Raw genomic sequence first — 19,114 nt, 5'->3', positions numbered from 1 at the left:
CACCTGGGCAACATGGTGAAACCCTGTCCCTGTTAAAAATACAAAAATTAGCCAGTTGTGGTGGCACGTGTCTGTAATCCCAGCTACTCTGGAGGCTGAGGCGGGAGAATCGATGGAACCCGGCAGGTGGAGGTTGCAGTGAGTGGAGATTGCGCCACTGCACTCCAGCCTGGGCAGCAGATCAAGACTCAGTCTCAAAAAAAAAAAAAAAAACAATTAGCCAAGCAGGGCAGCACATGCCCATAGTCCCAGCTACTCAAGTGGCTGAAGCAGGAGGATCACTTGAGCCTGGGAGATCAATGCTGCAGTGAGTTGTGATCATGCAACTGCATTCCAGGCTGGCTGACAGAGGAAGACCCTATCTCAGGGGAAAAAAGTAAAAGAAAAAAAGAAGTCTCTAGGGAAGGGCCCCAGAAGGTACTCAGCCTTTTAGAATGGCGCCAGTGACTAGTATTGAACTTGTAATGAGTACAGAGAATAAATAATATGGCCTCAGTTAACCACAGTTGAGTCAAGGACCGGCTAATGATCCCCATTCAGAAACTCTGGAGCCAATTATTGTCACATAGACCTAGTCATTCCCATTTTCCAGGGTGATTACTCATGAAGCTAGAAGCCTTTCTCTAAGAGGGTCTGGGATCTCTCTCAAAAAAAAAAAGGTTGGGTGCGGTGGCTCACCCCTGTAATCCCAGTACTTTGGGAGACTGAGACGGGCAGATCACGAGGTCAGGAGATCGAGACCATCCTGGCTAACACAGTGAAACCCCGTCTCTACTAAAACTACAAAAAAAATTAGCTGGGTGTGGTGGCAGGCACCTGTAGTCCCAGCTACTTGGGAGGCTGCGGCAGGAGAATGGCATGAACCCAGGAGGTGGAGCTTGCAGTGAACCGAGATGGCACCACTGCACTCCAGCCTGGGCGACAGAGCGAGACTCCATCTCAAAAAATAAAAAATAGGCCGGGCGCGGTGGCTGAAGCCTGTAATCCCAGCACTTTGGGAGGCCGAGACGGGCGGATCACGAGGTCAGGAGATTGAGACCATCCTGGCTAACACAGTGAAACCCCGTCTCTACTAAAAAAATACAAAAAACTAGCTGGGTGAAGTGGCGGGCGCCTGTAGTCCCAGCTACTCGGGAGGCTGAAGCAGAAGAATGGCGTAAACCCGGGAGGCGGAGCTTGCAGTGAGCTGAGATCCGGCCACTGCACTCCAGCCTGGGCAACAGAGCGAGACTCCGTCTCAAAAAAAATAAAATAAAATAAAAATAAAAATAAAAAATAAAAAGCCAGGAAAACAAATGCTAAATAGTCTTCACTCCGTTATTGGTACCTTTTATCTGGGAGTATAGCTATGAAGATAGGATTGAGAACACAGAGTTGTTTTTTGCTAGGTACTCAACAAATAAGACATAGCTTGAGGTTCTTTTTTTTTTTTTTTTTTTTTTTTTTTTTTTTTTTTTTTTTGAGACGGAGTCTTGCTCTGTCGCCCGGGCTGGAGTGCAGTGGCCGGATCTCAGCTCACTGCAAGCTCCGCCTCCCGGGTTTACGCCATTCTCCTGCCTCAGCCTCCCGAGTAGCTGGGACTACAGGCGCCCGCCACCTCGCCCGGCTAGTGTTTTGTATTTTTTTAGTAGAGACGGGGTTTCACCATGTTAGCCAGGTCTCGATCTCCTGACCTCGTGATCCGCCCGTCTCGGCCTCCCAAAGTGCTGGGATTACAGGCTTGAGCCACCGCGCCCGGCCAGCTTGAGGTTCTTGAGGGCATTGCCTTTCTGCTTTTGGCATGCTCCTTTGTGCTCATGTCAGGAACTGAGGGCTTTACAGAATGCCTCATGGTCGTGGTCACATCATTGTAAGAAAGGAGAATTCATGGATACAATGACAGCTGCTTTCCAAAGAGCTAATCAGAATTTGTGACTCTATATTCTATGACTGAGATTTTAATTCAATCTAGAGTGATTTTTCCTAGTCTTTCTAAATAATCGCTAAAGGAACCTCTGGGACTTGTGTTAGATTGAAGCCCTAATATGGTCTGTTTAGACATCATTATAAATCATTCCTCAAAAGGTGAGGTTAATCTTTAAATCTATTTATTTATTTATTTATTTTTTGAGATGGAGTCTCGGTCTGTCGCCCAGGCTGGAGTGCAGTGGCATGATCTCTGCTCACTGCAAGCTCCGCCTCCAGGGTTCACACCATTCTCCTGCCTCAGCCTCCCAAGTAGCTGGGACTACAGGTGCCCAGCACTACACCCAGCTAATTTTTTTGTATTTTTAGTTGAGACAGGGTTTCAGTGTGTTAGCCAGGTTAGTCTTGATCTCCTGACTTCGTGATCCGCCCGCCTCAGCCTCCCAAAGTGCTGGGATTACAGGCATGAGCCACTGCGCCGGTCCTTATTTATTTTTTTGAGATGGAGTCTGCTGTGTTGCCCAGGCTGGAGTGCAGTGGTGCTGTCTCTGCTCACTGCAACTTCCGCGCCCCAGGTTCAAGTGATTCTCCTGACTTAGCCTCCCGAGTAGATGGGACTATAGGCATGCTCCACCATGCCTGGCTAATTTTTTTTTTTTTTTTTTGAGACGGAGTCTCGCTCTGTAGCCCAGGCTGGAGTACAGTGGCGCTATCTCAGCTCACTGCAACCTCCGCTTCCTGGGTCCCGGTTCAAGCAGTTCTCCTGCCTCAGCCTGCCAAGTAGCTGTGATTACAGGCACGGGCCACCATGCCCAGCTAATTTTTGTATTTTTAGTAGAAACAGGGTTTCACCATGTTGGCCAGACGGGACTTGAACTTCTGACCTCGTGATCTGTCTGCCTTGGCTTCCCAAAGTGCTGGGATTACAGGCATGAGCCAACGCGCCCAGCCTAATTTTTGTGGTTTTAGAAGAGATGGAGTTTCACCATATTGGCCAATCTGGTCTTGAACTCCTGACCTTGTGATCTGCCCACCTCAACCTCCCAAAGTGTTGGGATTACAGGCGTGAGCCACCACGCCCGGCCCTTTAAATCTTATATTACAAAATACTAAATTTGGTATTTTTTCTAGGGTTTGCTAGACCCTTTTTTTCTAGTTTTCTAATTTCAGAAAGGGAAGTACATGCTCATTGTACATAATATGAAGAAAATTATAATCACCCACAAACTCTCTCTGCAGAAGCAGCTGCTGTTGTTAATTTTTTGTCTTTTATTTGTTTATTTATTTATGAGACAGGATCTCACTTTGCACCCAGGCTGGAGTGCAGTGGTGCGATCTCAGCTCACTGCAACCTCGACCTTCCAGGCTCAAGTGATGCTCCCACCTCAGCCCCTCAAGTAGATGGGACTATAAGCTTGCACTACCACGCCTGGCTAATTTTTTTTGCATTTTTTTGTAGAGATGGGATTTCGCCATATTGCCTATGCTGGTCTTGAACTCCTGACCTGAAGTGATCTGCCTACCTCAGCCTCCCAAAGTGATAGGATTATAGGCATGAGCCACTGTGCCTGGCCTTTTAGTCTTTTTAAATACATATTTTTAATGTAGCCAAGGTCAAACTGTAAAGAGTATTTTGTATCCTACTTTCTTTTCCCTCTTGCTAACCATACGTATCTTAAGCTGGAATGCAGCAGAAGTTTTTTTTTAAACCCAAAATTTTAACAGAATTTCCTCAACATTTAATTTTTTAATATTGGCTTATTTGTTTTATGAATCTGTATCAATCACCTGATTTATACCAGGCCCTGTGCTATATTTGGAGGAAGGTACAAGTTGAATCAGGAACCAGAAACTCACTGGCTGACCATTTATATCCTACAGAAACCGTCTATCCTAATCCATGAGAGCGCCCTTCCTTTTGCTTCTCATAGTCTGTCTGTAAATTAAGCACAATGATTTCTCTGAAGAAGTCCTCAGACATTTCTTAGGGCTAGTGGGAGCCATGGAACACTATGCTCCTTTTAATCAATAGCAACATTCCTTGGAAATGTGCTGCCCAGTCCCATCTGCACAGTATCTTAGTTGTCTTTCCATACTGTGACTGTATCAGACTTTTTGTGAATTCAGTTTCATGTTAGGAATAATACTTTACTGTCTCTACCATTCTCTTGCCCGTTCTCAGTGGTATCTACAGTCTCTATGACTGGTAATCTGTTGTGACTTTACTGCCACTTTTAGAAAGTCAAGGGCCGCTCTTTCATAACCTTATTCCTTCAGAGAAGCTTTTGGCTTCTAGATCAGTGTTATCCAGTAGAAGTTTCTGTAGTCATGGAAATGTTCTGTGTCTGTACTGCCCAAGAGTATGAACACTTGAGATATGGCTAATGTAACTGAGAAACTGAGATTTTATTTTATTGAATTTAAATTTAAAGTGTACATATGGCTAATGGTTACCATACTGGATAGTGCAGCTCTAGATAGTCCCTCTTTTTTTTTTTTTTTTTTTCTTGAGACGGAGTCTCGCTCTGTTGCCCAGGCTGGAGTGCAGTGGCCGGATCTCGGCTCACTGCAAACTCTGCCTCCCGGGTTTACGCCATTCTTCTGCCTCAGCCTCCCGAGTAGCTGGGACTACAGGCGCTCGCCACCTTGCCCGGCTAGTTTTTTGTATTTTTTTTAGTAGAGACGGGGTTTCACCATGTTCGCCAGGATGGTCTCGATCTCCTGACCTCGTGATCCGCCCGTCTCGGCCTCCCAAAGTACTGGGATTACAGGTGTGAGCCACCGCGCCCGGCCGATAGTCCCTCTTACGGAGTGGATAGTTTGTTTATTTGGATGTTTATACCACACTGGGCTGTGAATTTTTTTTTTTTTTTTTTTTTTTTAGGCAGAGTTTCACTTTTGTTGCCCAGGCTGGAGTGCAATGGCGTGATCTCAGCTCACCACAACCTCCGCCTCTCTGGTTCAAGCAATTCTCCTGCCTCAGCCTCCTGAGTAGCTGGGATTACAGGCACGCGCCACAACACCTGGCTAATTTTGTATTTTTAGTAGAGATGGGGTTTCTCCATGTTGGTCAGGCTGGTCTCAAACTCCTGACCTCAGGTGATCTCCCCGCCTTGGCCTCCCAAAGTGCAGTGCTGGGATTGCAGGCATGAGCCACCACCCAGCCTGGGCTGTGTTTTTTAACCTCTCTTTTGTCCAGCCAGCAGTGTAGTTGGTGGGATCCCAAAGAACTATTTCTTTCTTTTTTGAGATGGAGTCTCGCTCTGTCATCCAGGCTGACACGCAATGGTTCAATATTAGCTCACCGCAACCTTTGCCTCCTGGGTTCAAGTGATTCTCTTGCCTCAGCCTCTCAAGTAGCTGAGATTATAGGCACCTCCGCGCCTGGCTAATTTTTGTAGTTTTTTTAGTAGAGATGAAGTTTCACCATGTTGGCCAGGCTGGTCTCGAACTCCTGAACTTGGGTGATCCACTCCCTTCAGCCTCCCAAAGTGCTGGAATTACAGGCATAAGCCACCGTGCCTGGACCCAAAGAACTGTTTCTAGGAGGATCATTTTGAAGGGAGATGAGACTACTTAGTATTTTTGAGGATCAGATATCTATAGTATCTCTGGAGGGGCAGCTTTTGGGAAGCTGTTAGGAACTTTCTGAAAGTCATTGTAGAGACAGAATAAATAGTCATGATAAATCAGTTTCTACATAATGGGAGACTTTTTTCAGGAAAGGGGTTACACTTTGTGAAAATTCAAGTAGAAGTTTTCTTTTATTCCCAAATACATCACTTGTTACTATTTTTTTTTCTTTCCTTTTTTTTGAAACGGAGTCTCACTCTGTTGCCCAGGGTGGAGTGCAGTGGTGCGATCTCGGCTCACTGCAACCTCCGCCTCCCGGTTTCAAGCAATTCTCCTGCCTCAGCCTCCTGAGTTGCTGGGACTATAGGTGCCCACCACCACGCCCGGCTAATTTTTATGTTTTTAGTAGAGATGGGGTTTCACCATGTTGGTCAGGCTAGTCTTGAACTCCTGACCTTGTGATCCACCTTCCTTGGCCTCCTAAAGGGCTGGGATTACAGGTGTGAGCCATTGCGCCTGGCCCACTTGTTACCTTTTTTATACTGTTTTTTTTTTTTTTTTTTTGGTTGGCGGGGAGAGTCTCGCTCTGTTGCTCAGGCTGGAGTGCAGTGGCAGGATCCCGGCTCACTGCAACCTCCGCTCCCGGGTTCAAACGATTCTCCTGCCTCGGCCTCCCAAGTAGCTGGGATTACAGGCACACACCACAACACCCGGCTAATTTTTGTATTTTTAGTAGAGAGTGGGTTTCACCATGTTGGTCAGGCTCCCCACAAACTCCTGACCTTAGGTGATCTGCCCGCCTCAGCCTCCCAAAATACTGGGATTACAGGCATGAGCCACCGCACTCGGCCCCTTTTTTATGCTCTTATGACTTGCAATACTGGCATCTGGAATGCTGGAAAAATGCTTCTGAATTAATTGCCATTGATTTTTTTTTTCTCAATCGTCATTATTATAATCCCTTTTTAGAAGCTTGGTGAATTCTCCTTAGATTTTTTGACTATGTTTTACTTTTTAAATGATTCCATGACTTGTCCTTTTTCCCTATCAGTGATTTCATAGGATGCAACAGACAGGCCAGTGTGTTAAGAACCTTGTTGTCTTTCTTTCCTTCCTTCAGTAACACTGCCTTTCTTCTCTGTTAGATTTCAAGGCTTCCATTTCTGATCCATCCATATCTTTGTCCTCTTCCTGATGCTTTCTTTAATTCCTGGTTCTGCACCTGTTCTCCTTCACCCTTCTCAGCTTTGGCCTCCAACTCCTTTCCTCCCAGGTACTTCCCTTGCGTGTTCAAGGTATGTTTCCAGACTGTGATCCACGTTTTACCCTCTTCCTACAAATTCTCACTGCTCTCCTTAGGTAGGAAGGCAGGAAGTTACAAGCTTGCTAGAAAACTAGGCCCTTCCCTTTATCTTCTCATGAGCCCACTAAAGCATAGTCTCACCTCTGAAGATTTAGCCTTTATTAACACATGTGCATAACCCTCCCTGCCTCTGAAACCTTCTGATGAGAACCATTTCAGTTTTATGGCAACCAAGAGGCTGCACATGCACTGCTTGCACTGTGAACTGAATTTGCTGCACATGTGGGGAAACCATGTGGGGAAACTGACTGTGTTTTCTGTCTTCTGTTGACAGAATGGTACACGAAACTTCCAGGACTTTGACTGTCAGGTAAGGACTGTACAAGCAACAAGGAGGCTCTGCACAGGATCTCTGCAGTGTTTCCTTTCCTGTAGTGGTGGTCTTGTAGAAGTGGATCTCTCCTTACAGCTAATATTGAGTCCTTAATGTTCATTTGGTCATTGGATCAAGTTCACTTAAAATGATTTGCAATTGTTGGCCATTGGCACAGTGGCTCATACCTGTAATTCCAGCACTTTGAGAGGCTGAGGCAGACAAATCACTTGAGGTCAGGAGTTTGAGACCAGACTGGCCAACATGGTGAAACCTCATCCCTACTAAAAATACAAAAATTAGCCAAGTATGGTGGTGCATGCTTATAATCCCAGCTACTCAGGAGGCTGAGGTAGGAGAATCACTTGAACTCGGGAGACGGAAGTTGCAGTGAGCTGAGATCGTGCCACTGCACTCCAGCCTGGGTGACAGAGTAAGACTCCCATCTCAAAACAAAACAAAACAAACAAACAAACAAAAAACTGATGTGCTGTCGTGTTCAGAAATTGCCTGCCAGGTACCTGTTTTATGATTGTAGGTTACTGAATAGAGCTGTCTCTTTGTGATTAAGATTTTTTTTCCTCACATGATATTGGAAACCTCATTTGTCATAGGTGGCAAATGGATGGTTGCTACCTTACTGCAGAGAAGATAGGAGAGGGGCAGATGGAGGAGAGATTTCCTGACAGTAAAATCTTTCCCTAAAAGAAATCTTTCCCTAAATTGTTATGAATACCATGTTCAGATTTCTCTTGGGTTTATGTTTGGAAATGCAAAATTCAACTTGACTCATTAGTGTTTTCCTAAATGAAACTGTTCTTCCTGGTCTGCTTTTGCATCACCTCCGTTGCCAGTTTGGAAATCAGTAAAATGAACCAGCAGTTCATCTACCTCTTTTATCTGTTGACTGGTCCTGAAAGAAATGGGACTAAGGGCCGGGCACAGTGACTCATACCTATAATCCCAGCACTTTGGGAGGCTGAGGCAGGCAGATCACTTGAGGTCAAGAGTCTGAGACCAGCCTGGCCAGTGTGGTGAAACCCCGTCTCTACTAAAAATATAAAAATTAGCTGGACATGGTGGTGTGTGCCTGTAATCCTAGCTACTCAGGAGGCTGAGGTGGGAGAATTTCTTGAACCTGGGAGGCAAAAGTTGCAGTGAGCTGAGATAACACCACCGCACTTCAGCCTGGGCAACAGAGTGGGACTCTCTGTCTCAATAAATAAATAAATAAGAAATAAATAAGAAAAAGGAAAACATAGGAGTATGAAATAAGTACAGGGAAATGGAAACCTTATAAACTGGATAGCCTGACCCTCCCACTTTTGGGATAGATGCCATAGCAGTAACAGAAGTGACATGAAGTAGACCCAGAGGGTATTAGCAGGAAAGGAGGGTGCTGGCAACATCCTTGCTTCCAATATTCAGCCAACCTGTATACCCACCAGCAAATAGTTATTTTCAAATATGCATTTTATGTTAAGTACGGTGGAATCTCTAAGCATTAGCATCAAAAGAAAGAACTATTTATAAGCAAAACAGTTATAATAATTTGAGTGCCTACTGTAGGGTACCTAATAAACATACAGTATCTTCAATACTTAGAGCAATATTACAAGATGGTTTTTTTTTTTCTTTTCTTTTTCTTTTTTTTTTTTTTTTTTTTTTTTTGAGACAGAGTCTCACTCAGTCGCCCAGGCTGGAGTGCAGTGGCATGATATCGGCTCACTGCAACCTCCGCCTCCTGGATTCAAGAGATTCTCCTGCCTCAGCCTCCCAGTAGCTGGGATTACAGGCGCCCACCACCATGCTCAGCTAAATTTTTTGAACTTTTAGTAGAGATGGGGTTTCACCATGTTGGTCAGACTGGTCTCGAACCCCTGACCTCAAATGATTCACCCACCTCAGCCTCCCAAAGTGCTGGGATTACAGGCATGAGCCACCACACCTGGCCAAGATGGTTTTTCTTATTTCTGTTTTATAGTCAGAAAATTAAGAATTAAGTTTTGTAACTTGCCATGGAGTGGTTGGGATTGAAAAACCCCATTCTTCCTGGATCTGTTGCCCATTCTTTCCCACCTGGACGTATCCGGAGCTGAAATGTAAGGAATTAGTTGTCCTTAAAGCTGAAGTTCCTTGGCAGAACAGATGAGACTCACCTTGGAAGGGTCAGGCTTATAGTATAGTTATAGATTTCTGAATCTCAGTTGCAAAAACCTCTTGTAATAACTATTTGGTACTTTGTATATACAACATAATCAGCCTAGTGCTGTTACAGTCATTCACTATAGGCAATGGCTCCTTTCCTCTAAAACAGTAAGTTGCATTATTTTTTAATAAATAGTGACAATCAAGTTTGAGTTTGATTGTTTTTAATTTGATCTAACTTCAGTTATGGTTTGGATCCTAGGTTGAACCAGTAGAGCTTGATTACTGTTAATATTTGATATAATTTACTGAGAAGGAAAACATTAGAGAGAGGGTGACAGTAAAATTCAAGGTGAAGAACTCCAGAAATAGTATATGTCTACATGTGTACTCCTGCCCCAAAGTGTAGAAGTATTAATTTTCATCAAATTCAGCACCTCCCCTGAAGTAAGAAAATTAGAATATAGCCGGGTGCGGTGGCTCACGCCTGTAATCCCAGCACTTTGGGAGGCTGAGGTCAGGAATTCACGAGGTCAGGAGTTCGAGACCAGCCTGGCCAACATAGTGAAACCCCGCCTCTACTAAAAATACAAAAATTAGCCAGGCATGGTGGTGTGCATCTGTAATCCCAGCTACTTAGGAGGCTGAGGAAGGAGAATTGCTTGAACCCAGAAGGTGGATACTGCAGTGAGCTGAGATCCTGCCACTGCACTCCAGCCTGGGCAACAGAGCGAGACTCCGTCTCAACGAAAAAAAGGAATAAAAGAGAAAAGAAAATTAGAATATAATGGATTACATACTTGTTGCAAAATAAATGAGAAAACACCAAAAAGTAAATAAAAATCACCTGTTATTTCACCATTGTTAATATTGTTAATATTTTGGCATATGTCATTTGAGATTTTTTTCCATACATATATATAATTGTAGATATGAAATTGAGTTTTAGAAATATAATTATGAATCACTTTGTAATATTAAGGCTTAAAAATAGTCTGGCAAAAATTCTTGGTACTTTGGGTAAAGCTTTAAAATAGTAACATGTTCTGGCCTTGTGAAATAGAACTTTTAGTTCAGTTCTGATACAAATAGAAAGGCTGGATGCTGTGGCTAATGCCTGTAATCCCAGAGCTTTGGGAGGCTGATGCAGGAGAATCGCTTGAGCCCTGGAGTTTGAGACCAGCCTGAGCAACATAAGGAGACCCCCTTCTCTACAAAGAATTAAAAAATAAAAAATTAGCTAGGCATGATGTCATACGCCTGTAGTCCCTGCACTTTGGGAGGCTGAGGCGAGCAGATTGCTTGAGCCCAGTTGTTTGAGACCAGCCTAGGCAACATAGTGAGACCCCAGTCTTTCTCTATATATATGTAATATATATATTTTTAGAGATGGAATATTACATATATATATTTAGAGACGAGGGTCTCACTATGTTGAGTATATATGTATATGTGTGTGGGTATATATACCCACTATATAGATATATTACAGATAACTATAGCATCTGTCGCAACACTCTCTAACATAAATATATATGATATACATATATACACATATAGTATGCATATATGTATATTAGAGAGAGAGAGTGTTGGGACAGCTGCTGTAGTTTATATGTGTATATGACATATTGCTTTAGATAAATAACACTTATTTTGTGTATAATCAGAAACAAATTTAGAAAACTTAGAAAAGCATAAAAATAAAGATTGCTTATACTTCTGCGGGTAGATCACCTGAGATCAGGAGTTCGAGACCAGCCTGGCCAACATGGTGAAACCCTGTCTCGGCCGGGCGCGGTGGCTCAAGCCTGTAATCCCAGCACTTTGGGAGGCCGAGATGGGCAGATCACGAGGTCAGGAGATCGAGACCATCGTGGCTAACATGGTGAAACCCCGTCTCTACTAAAAAACACAAAAAACTAGCCAGGCGAGGTGGCAGACACCTGTAGTCCCAGCTACTCTGGAGGCTGAGGCAGGAGAATGGCATAAATCCGGGAGGCGGAGCTTGCAGTGAGCTGAGATCCGGCCACTGGACTCCAGCCTGAGCGACAGAGCGAGACTCCATCTCAAAAAAAAAAAAAAAAAAAAAGAAACCCTGTCTCTACTGAAAATACAAAAATTAAGCCAGGTGTGGTGGTTCACGCCTGTCATCCCAGCACTTTGGGAGGCTGAGATGGGCAGATCACCTGAGGTCGGGAGTTCAAGACCAGCCTGACCAACATGGAGAAACCCCGTCTCTCCTGAAAATACAAAATTAGCCGGGCATGGTGGCACATGCCTGTAATCCCAGCTACTCAAGAGGCTGAGGCAGGAAAATCACTTGAACCTGAGAGGCGGAGGTTGCAGTGAGCCGAGATCGCACCATTGCACTCCAGCCTGGTCAACAAGAGCGAAACTCCGTCTCAAAAAAAAAAAAAAAAATTAGCTGGGCATGGTGACAGGCGCCTGTAATCGCAGCTACTTGGGAGGCTGAGACAGGAGAATGGCTTGAACCCGGGAGGCAGAGGTTGCAGTGAGCTGAGATTGAGCCTTTGCACTGCAGCCTGGGTGACAAGAGTGAAACTCTGTCTCAAAAGCAAAGAAACAAAAAATCTTGTATAACAAAAGCTATACCCAAGTCTCATACAGTAGCCTGCTTTTTGGAAACAATAACAGTTCATACTAATAAAAATACTGGGGCTGGTGCAGTGTCTCACACCTGGAATCCCAGGACTTTGGGAGACTGAGGCGGGCGGATCAGGAGGTCAGGAGATCGAGACCATTCTGGCTAACACAGTGAAACCCCGTCTCTAGTAAAAGTTCAAAAAAGTTAGCCAGGCATCGTGGTGGGTGCCTGTAGTCCCAGCTACTCGGGAAACTGAGGCAGGAGAATGGCGTGAACCTGGGAGGCGGAGGTTGCAGTGAGCTGAGATTGCGCCACTGTACTCCAGCCTGGGCCACAGAGTGAGACTCTGTCTCAAAAAAAAAAAAAAAGTTGACATTTCCTAGAGTATGTTGTCACGCAAATATAACAAAACTAGTTCAGACTAGCCAGGGAGAGGAAGAAATAGTAACAGGCATGAAATGATAATGATTTAGTTAAGTTTAGAAATATGGGACAAGTCAGATCGTGTCATTCCGGTGTCAACATATTTATGGAAGTCAGAGGACTCAAGAAAAAAGTGAAAGTTGGTTATCACATAATGGTAACATCTTAAACTCTTACATTCTTAAAAGGCTTTTTGTTTTTTTTTTTAAAGATATAGGGTCTAGGCTGGACGCGGTGGCTCACGCCTGTAATCCCAGCACTTTGGGAGGCCGAGGCAGGCTGATCACCTGAGGTCGGGAGTTTGAAACCAGCCTGGCCAACATGGAGAAACCCTGCCTCTACTAAAAAATGCAAAATTAGCTAGGCATGATAGCGCATGCTTGTAATCCCAGCTACTCAGGAGGCTGAGGCAGGAGAATCGCTTGAACCCAGGAGGCAGACGTTGTGGTAGGCCAAGATCGCACCATTGTACTCCAGCCTGGGCAAAAAGAGTGAAACTCCATCTCAAAAAAAAAAGATACAGAGTCTTACTTTGTCACCCAGGCTGGGGTTCAGTGACGCGATTATAGCTCACAGTAACCTTGAACTCCTGGGCTGAAGCAGTCTTCCTGCTTCAGCCTCCTGAGTAGCTAGGACTACAGGCACATGCCATCATGCCTGGCTAATTAGAAAACATATATATTTTTCATAGAGATGGGGTCTTGCTGTGTTGCTCAGACTAGTCTTGAACTCCTGGCCTCAAGTGATACTCTCACTTTGGCTTCCCAGAGTGCTGGGATTACAGACATGAGCCATCCTGCCTGACCTTAAAAAGACCTTCTGTTTAAGACTACATCTTTCATTAGGTGGGAGAGACAGTCCAGAATAGAAAATTATGTCAAGGACCTTTATGATTTCAGGTTGTTTTATGAACATGGAGAATAAAGGGATTATGTTCAAGAAGTGCATAGCCTTGGAGATGATAAATAATCAAAAAGTATTGGGAGAGCTGGGGAATGGTAGTTCATGCCTATATTCCCAGCACTTTGGGAGGCTGTGGCAGGAAGATCACTTGAGCCCAGGAGTTTGAGATCAGCTTGGGCAATATAGGGAGACTCCATCTCTGCAAAAAATTTAAAAATTAGCTGGGTATGGTGGCAAGCATGTGTGCTCCAAGCTACCTGGGAGGCTGAGGTAGGAGGATCATTTGAGCCCAGGAATTCGAGGTTACAGTAAGCTATGATCACACCACTGGACTCCAGCCTGAGTGACAACGACGAGACCCTGTCTCAAAAAAAAAATAAATAAATAAATGAAAGAAGAAGAAGAAAGAAAAGGAAAAGCAAAGAAACTGCTGGGAGAGATGGGAGAGATCTATGACCAGGTGCTCCCTTAGGCTGTGCTCTTGAGCACAGGCTCATTGTGTAGTCACACTCTAAAATGTTGGGGTGGGAGATGAGATAACTGGATGAAGAGCCTGTAAAACAGATGATAGTTGACTAAGACAAAAAGGTAGCAACAGTCTGCAGTGGCCTGACAATTGAATCAGCTGCTTAGCCAGAGTCTCTGCACATTCATCTACAGATGGAGTTTTTTTCTCTCTTTTTTTTTTTTTTTTTTTTGAGACGGAGTCTCGCTCTGTTGCCCAGGCTGGAGTGCAGTGGCGCAATCTCGGCTCACTGCAAGCTCCATCTCCCGGGTTCCCGCCATTCTCCTGCCTCAGCCTCCCGAGTAGCTGGGACTACAGGCACCCGCCACCACGCCCGGCTAGTTTTTTGTATTTTTAGTAGAGACGGGGTTTCACCGTGTTAGCCAGGATGGTCTCGATCTCCTGACCTCGTGATCCGCCCGTCTCGGCCTCCCAAAGTGCTGGGATTACAGGCTTGAGCCACCGCGCCCGGCCAGATGGAGTTTTTTTCAAGCTGTTCATTCACAAGGTCACGAAAAATGTGCATGCCAATCACCATGGAGGTGAATACTTCCTTTCTTTTCGTTTTTTATTCTGCTAAGCATATTTACATTCACATACTTTGAAAATGAAGAACTTTTTGAGACATTGACAACTTGGGGCTGCTCCAAGTAGGGCAATGAACAGGGCCTAGGACTCTTGGCCATTGTTACTTTGGTTGTTTCATGACTTGAGGGCATATTATGGCATAGTAGGGGCTGAGATATCTCTAAAAAGTTGAAATTTTGTAAGGAGCCAGTTTTACTTTTGAATATCATCCAGATTATGAAATGGCAACAAAGTAGTAACTTTGCCCTATTCCTTCATCTACTTTTTTTTTTTTTTTGAGATGGAATCTCACTCTGTTGCCCAAGCTGGAGTACAGTGGCGCGATCTTGGCTCACTGCAACCTCCGCCTCCTGGGTTCAAGCAATTCTACTGCCTCAGCCACCTGAGTAACTGGAATTACAGGTGCGTGCCTCCACGCCTGGCTAATTTTTGCATTTTTAGTAGAGACGGGTTTCACCATGTTAGTCAGTCTGGTCTTGAATTCCTGACCTCGTGATCTGCCTGCCTCAGCCTCCTAAAGTGCTGGGATTTTACAGGTGTGAGCCACCGTACCCAGCCCCCCTCATCTACTTTTAAAGTATTGTCTTTTACCCCACCTGTTACATCTCCCTTTTTACCATCCTTCTCCTGACCTTCCCTGGCAGCTCACTGTCTCATCCCCGTCCACCTCCTGTGTGTACACACACACACACACACACACACACCCCACCACCACCACCACTAGTTACCATCAGTTACCGGGCCTTGGCGAGGTCCTGCTATGCTTAGAGTCAGAGTATAAACTGGTGTTTCCCTCAGTTCTCAGTAGTGGCCAAACTGGAGTCTTTAAGCAGGACCCTACTGAAGGTTTGAGTTTGACAGAAGACAGGTTCCAGCAACCAGATTGTCAAGGTGACAAGTTGTTGGACACTCTTTAACTTGGATTTGCCTGTAGTGTCACTCCATATGGCAGACACTTTCTCCTTCTCTCCCTTTTTCTTGCTCCCTCCCCGGCTTTATTCTTTATTTCTCTCAAGAAACAAAACATGAGAGATATTGAAACCTCCTTTAGTTCTCGTTAATAATTTATCCACTCCCAGAAGGAAACAAAGTTCTAAAGTTAGTGTACCTTGTTTCTCCTCCAAGTTTTTATACTTTAGTTGTAGGCTGGCTATGCTGGCTCATGCCTGTAATAGCGCTTTGGATGGCCGATTTGGGACAATCACTTGAGGCCAGGAATTCAAGACCAGCCTGAGCAAATATGGAGACCCCGTCTCTCCAAGAAATCTAAAAAATAAAAGTTAGCCAGGTGTAGGGGTGTGTGCCTGTAGTCCTAGCTACTTGGGAGGCTGAGGTGAGAGAATTGCTTGAGCCCAGGAGTTCTATGCTGCAGTGAGCTATGATCACATCACTGCACTCTAGCCTGGGCACTAGACTGAGATCCTGTCTCTAAATATATATGTGTATGTATATGTGTGTACACATGTATATAAATAAACAGAATCTATAGTGTTGCTTTTTAAAAAATTGTCATAAGTGGTATATTTTTAATAGATACCCTTTTGCATCTTGCTCTTTTACATTTTTTTCAAGATTTTCTGTGTGTATTAATGCTAATAATTCTAGTTCATTTTTATCTGTATGTCATATGAATAATTCATGATTCATTTATTTCCCTATTGATGAATATTTGGGTTGTTTCCAGTTTTTTTTGACATTATAGAGAAGGTTGTTGTTCACCCTTGAACAACACAGGTTTGAACTGTATAGGTCCACTTATACATAGCTTTTTTTCAATACATATATTGGATTTTTTTTTTTTTTTTTTCCAGAAAGGGTCTTGCTCTGTCACCCAGGCTGGAGTGCAGTGGCAGGAACACGGCTCACTGTAGCTCAAGTGACTTTCCTACCTCAGCCTCTGAGTAACTGGGACCACAGGCATGCACCACCAGGCCTGGCTATTTGTAAAAAAATTTTTGTAGAGATAGGGTCTCACCATGTTGCCAAGGCTGGTCTCAAACTCCTGGGCTCGAGCAGTCCTCCTATCTCAGCCTGCCAAAGTGCCAGGACTACAGGCATGAGCTATCACACACAGTCAGAAAGCTTTTGGAGATTTATAGCAATTTGAAAAAACCCACAGCAGGGCGGGATGGCTTGTGCCCGTAATCCCAGCAGTTTGGGAGGCCGAGGCAGCTAGATCACTTGAGGTCAGGAGTTTGATACCAGCCTGGCCAACATGTTGAAACTGTATCTCTACTAAAAATACAAAAAATCAGCCAGGTGTGGTGGAACGTGCCTGTAGTCCCAGCTACTCAGGAGGTCAAGGCAGGAAAATTGCTTGAACCCGGGAGGTGGAAGTTGCAGTAAGCCGAGATCGGGCCACTGCACTCCAGCCTGGGTGACAGAGCAAGACTCTGTCTCCAAAAAAAAAAAAAAAAAGATAAAAGAAAAAAAACTCACAAACTGTGTAACCTAGAGCTATTGAAAACATTAAGAAAAAGTGAGGTATGTCATGATTGTATAAACTATATGTAGACATTAGTCTATTTTATCATTTACTAACAAAATATACACAAATCTGTTACAAAAAGTTAAAACTTATGCACACACTTATAGATCATACATGGCACCATTCATGGTTGAGAGAAATGTAAACAAATGGAAAGATGCAGTATTAAATCTTTTTTTTTTTTTTTTTTTTAGGACAGAATTTCGCTTTTGTTGCCCAGACTGGCGTGCAATGGCACGGTCTTGGCCCACGGCAACCTCCACCTCCCGGGTGCGAGCGATTCTCCTGCCTCAGCCTCTCGAGTAGCTGGGATTATAGGTACCAGACACCACGCCTGGCTAATTTTTGTATTTTTTAGTAGAGATGGGGTTTCGCCATATTGGCCAGGCTGGTCTCGAACTCCTGACCTCAGGTGATCCACTGGCCTTGGCCTCCCAAAGTGCTGGGATTACAGGTGTGAGCCACGACACCCAGCCCTGAACAGGTTTTAATGCAGAAAAAAGTGCCCTATTTCGGGGGGTTCAGGGGGAACTGCCACAAAGGACTTATTAGTAAGGAAGAGAAATGGGTACCAGACTATTTAAGGCAGGAAGGGATGGGCTGACTCTGTTTTGTGTAAATGTGGCCAGGTTTATGATCAGGACTGCCCTATCTTTAAAGTTGCAAACCTCTAAGCTTTGAAGGGAAACGAAAAACACCAGCTGCCAGTGTTTTGATTGTACAGCAAGAAGGCCTAGATAATGAGAACCCTTTTTCTGGATTGGTTCCATCTATGCTTTGTCCTCGAAGTCACAAAATACCTTGCCAGTGAGAGACTACCTTTCAAAGTTCTTTTGATACAGACAATGCCCCTGGCCTCCCAGAACCCCAGAATTTCAGTATTGAATTCAATACCGAAGGTGCCTAAGTGGTATACTTGCCCTCAAACACGGTATTTCTGATTCTGCCTCTAGATCACCTTTAAGGTTCATAATGCATGGTACTTTATGGAACAGATTGTCAATACTGTGGAAGAGAATCCCAATAGATAGAACATCATAAAAGTCTGGAAGGATTACATCATTGAAGATGCCGTTGTTGTTATAGAAAAGGCCAGAGGCGGCCAGGCGCAGTAGCTTACGCCTGTAATCCCAGCACTTTGGAAGGCCAAGGCAGGTGGATCATGAGGTCAGGAAATCGAGACTATCCTGGCCAACATGGTGAAACCCCGTCTCTACTAAACTAGAAAAAATTAACTAGGCATGGTGGTGCGCGCCTGTAGTCCCAGCTACTTGGGAGGCTGAGACAGGAGAATCACTCGAACCTGGGAGGCAGAGGTTTCAGTGAGCCAAGATTGTGCCACTGCACTCCAGCCTGGCGATAGAACAAGACTCCGTCTCAAAAAAAGGAAAAAAGAAAGAAAAAGCCAGAGGCCATGTGCGGTGGCTCACACCTGCAGTCCCAGCACTTTGGGAGGCCAAGGCAGGCAGATTGCTTGAGATGAGAAGTTCAAGGCCAGCCAGGCACAATGGCTCACACCTATAATCCCAGGACTTTGGGAGGCCAAAGTGGGTGGATCACCTGAGGTCAGAGTTTGAGACCAGCCTGACCAACATGGTGAAATCCCATCTCTATTAAAAATACAAAATTAGCCAGGCGTGGGGATGCACGCCTGTAATCGCAACTGCTTGGGAGGCTGAGGCAGGAGAATCGCTTGAACTGGGGAGGCAGAGGTTGCAGTGAGCCGAGATCACACCATTGCATTCCAGCCTGGGCAACAAGAGTGAAACTCCATCTCAAAAAAAAAAAAGTTGAAGGCCAGCCTGGGCAACATGGCGAAACTTCAACTCTACAAACAGTACAAAAATTAGCCGAGCATGGTGGCATGAATCTATGGTCCCAGCTACTTAAGAGGCTGAGGTGGGAGAATCGCTTGAGCCCAAGAGGTGGAGAATGCAGTGAGCCAAGATCACGCTACTGTACTCCAGCCTGGGTGACAGAATGAGACCCTGTCTCAAAAAAAAATAAAAAATAAAATAAAATAAAATATAAAATAAGCCTTGAAAGCCAGGAAGCCAAAAACAATAAATTTCTGCCGAAGAAAACTGTGTATAGATGTTGTATATGACTTCACAGGATTTACAACAGAGCCAATCAAGTATCATTAAAAAGATTATGAATATGACCAAAAAAAAGTGGGTCATAGGATGAAGGGTTTCAAGGTATGGATTTTGGAGAAATTTAAGAGCTAGTAGACACCACACCAGAGTAATTAGCAGAAGACAACTTGATAGAGATGAATGCTTCTGAACCAGTGC

At 44.5% G+C, this 19,114-nt stretch overlaps 1 protein-coding gene across 2 annotated transcripts in view; it reads left to right on the top strand.

The window, feature by feature from the left end:
* Nucleotides 1-19,114, top strand: part of NDRG3 (NDRG family member 3) — a 99,385-nt gene that overhangs the window by 35,782 nt on the left and 44,489 nt on the right. For both annotated transcript variants that reach the window (XM_030915606.1, XM_030915604.1), the window contains exon 3: nt 7,116-7,151. In XM_030915606.1, coding sequence (XP_030771466.1) covers nt 7,116-7,151 — 36 coding nt within the window. The remainder of the gene's footprint in view (nt 1-7,115; nt 7,152-19,114) is intronic.

The sequence above is a fragment of the Rhinopithecus roxellana genome, chromosome 13 (assembly GCF_007565055.1).
Source record: "Rhinopithecus roxellana isolate Shanxi Qingling chromosome 13, ASM756505v1, whole genome shotgun sequence".
NCBI lineage: Eukaryota > Metazoa > Chordata > Mammalia > Primates > Cercopithecidae > Rhinopithecus > Rhinopithecus roxellana.
The sequence above is the reverse complement of the archived record's forward strand: the minus strand, read 5'-3'. Positions and strand labels throughout refer to the sequence as shown.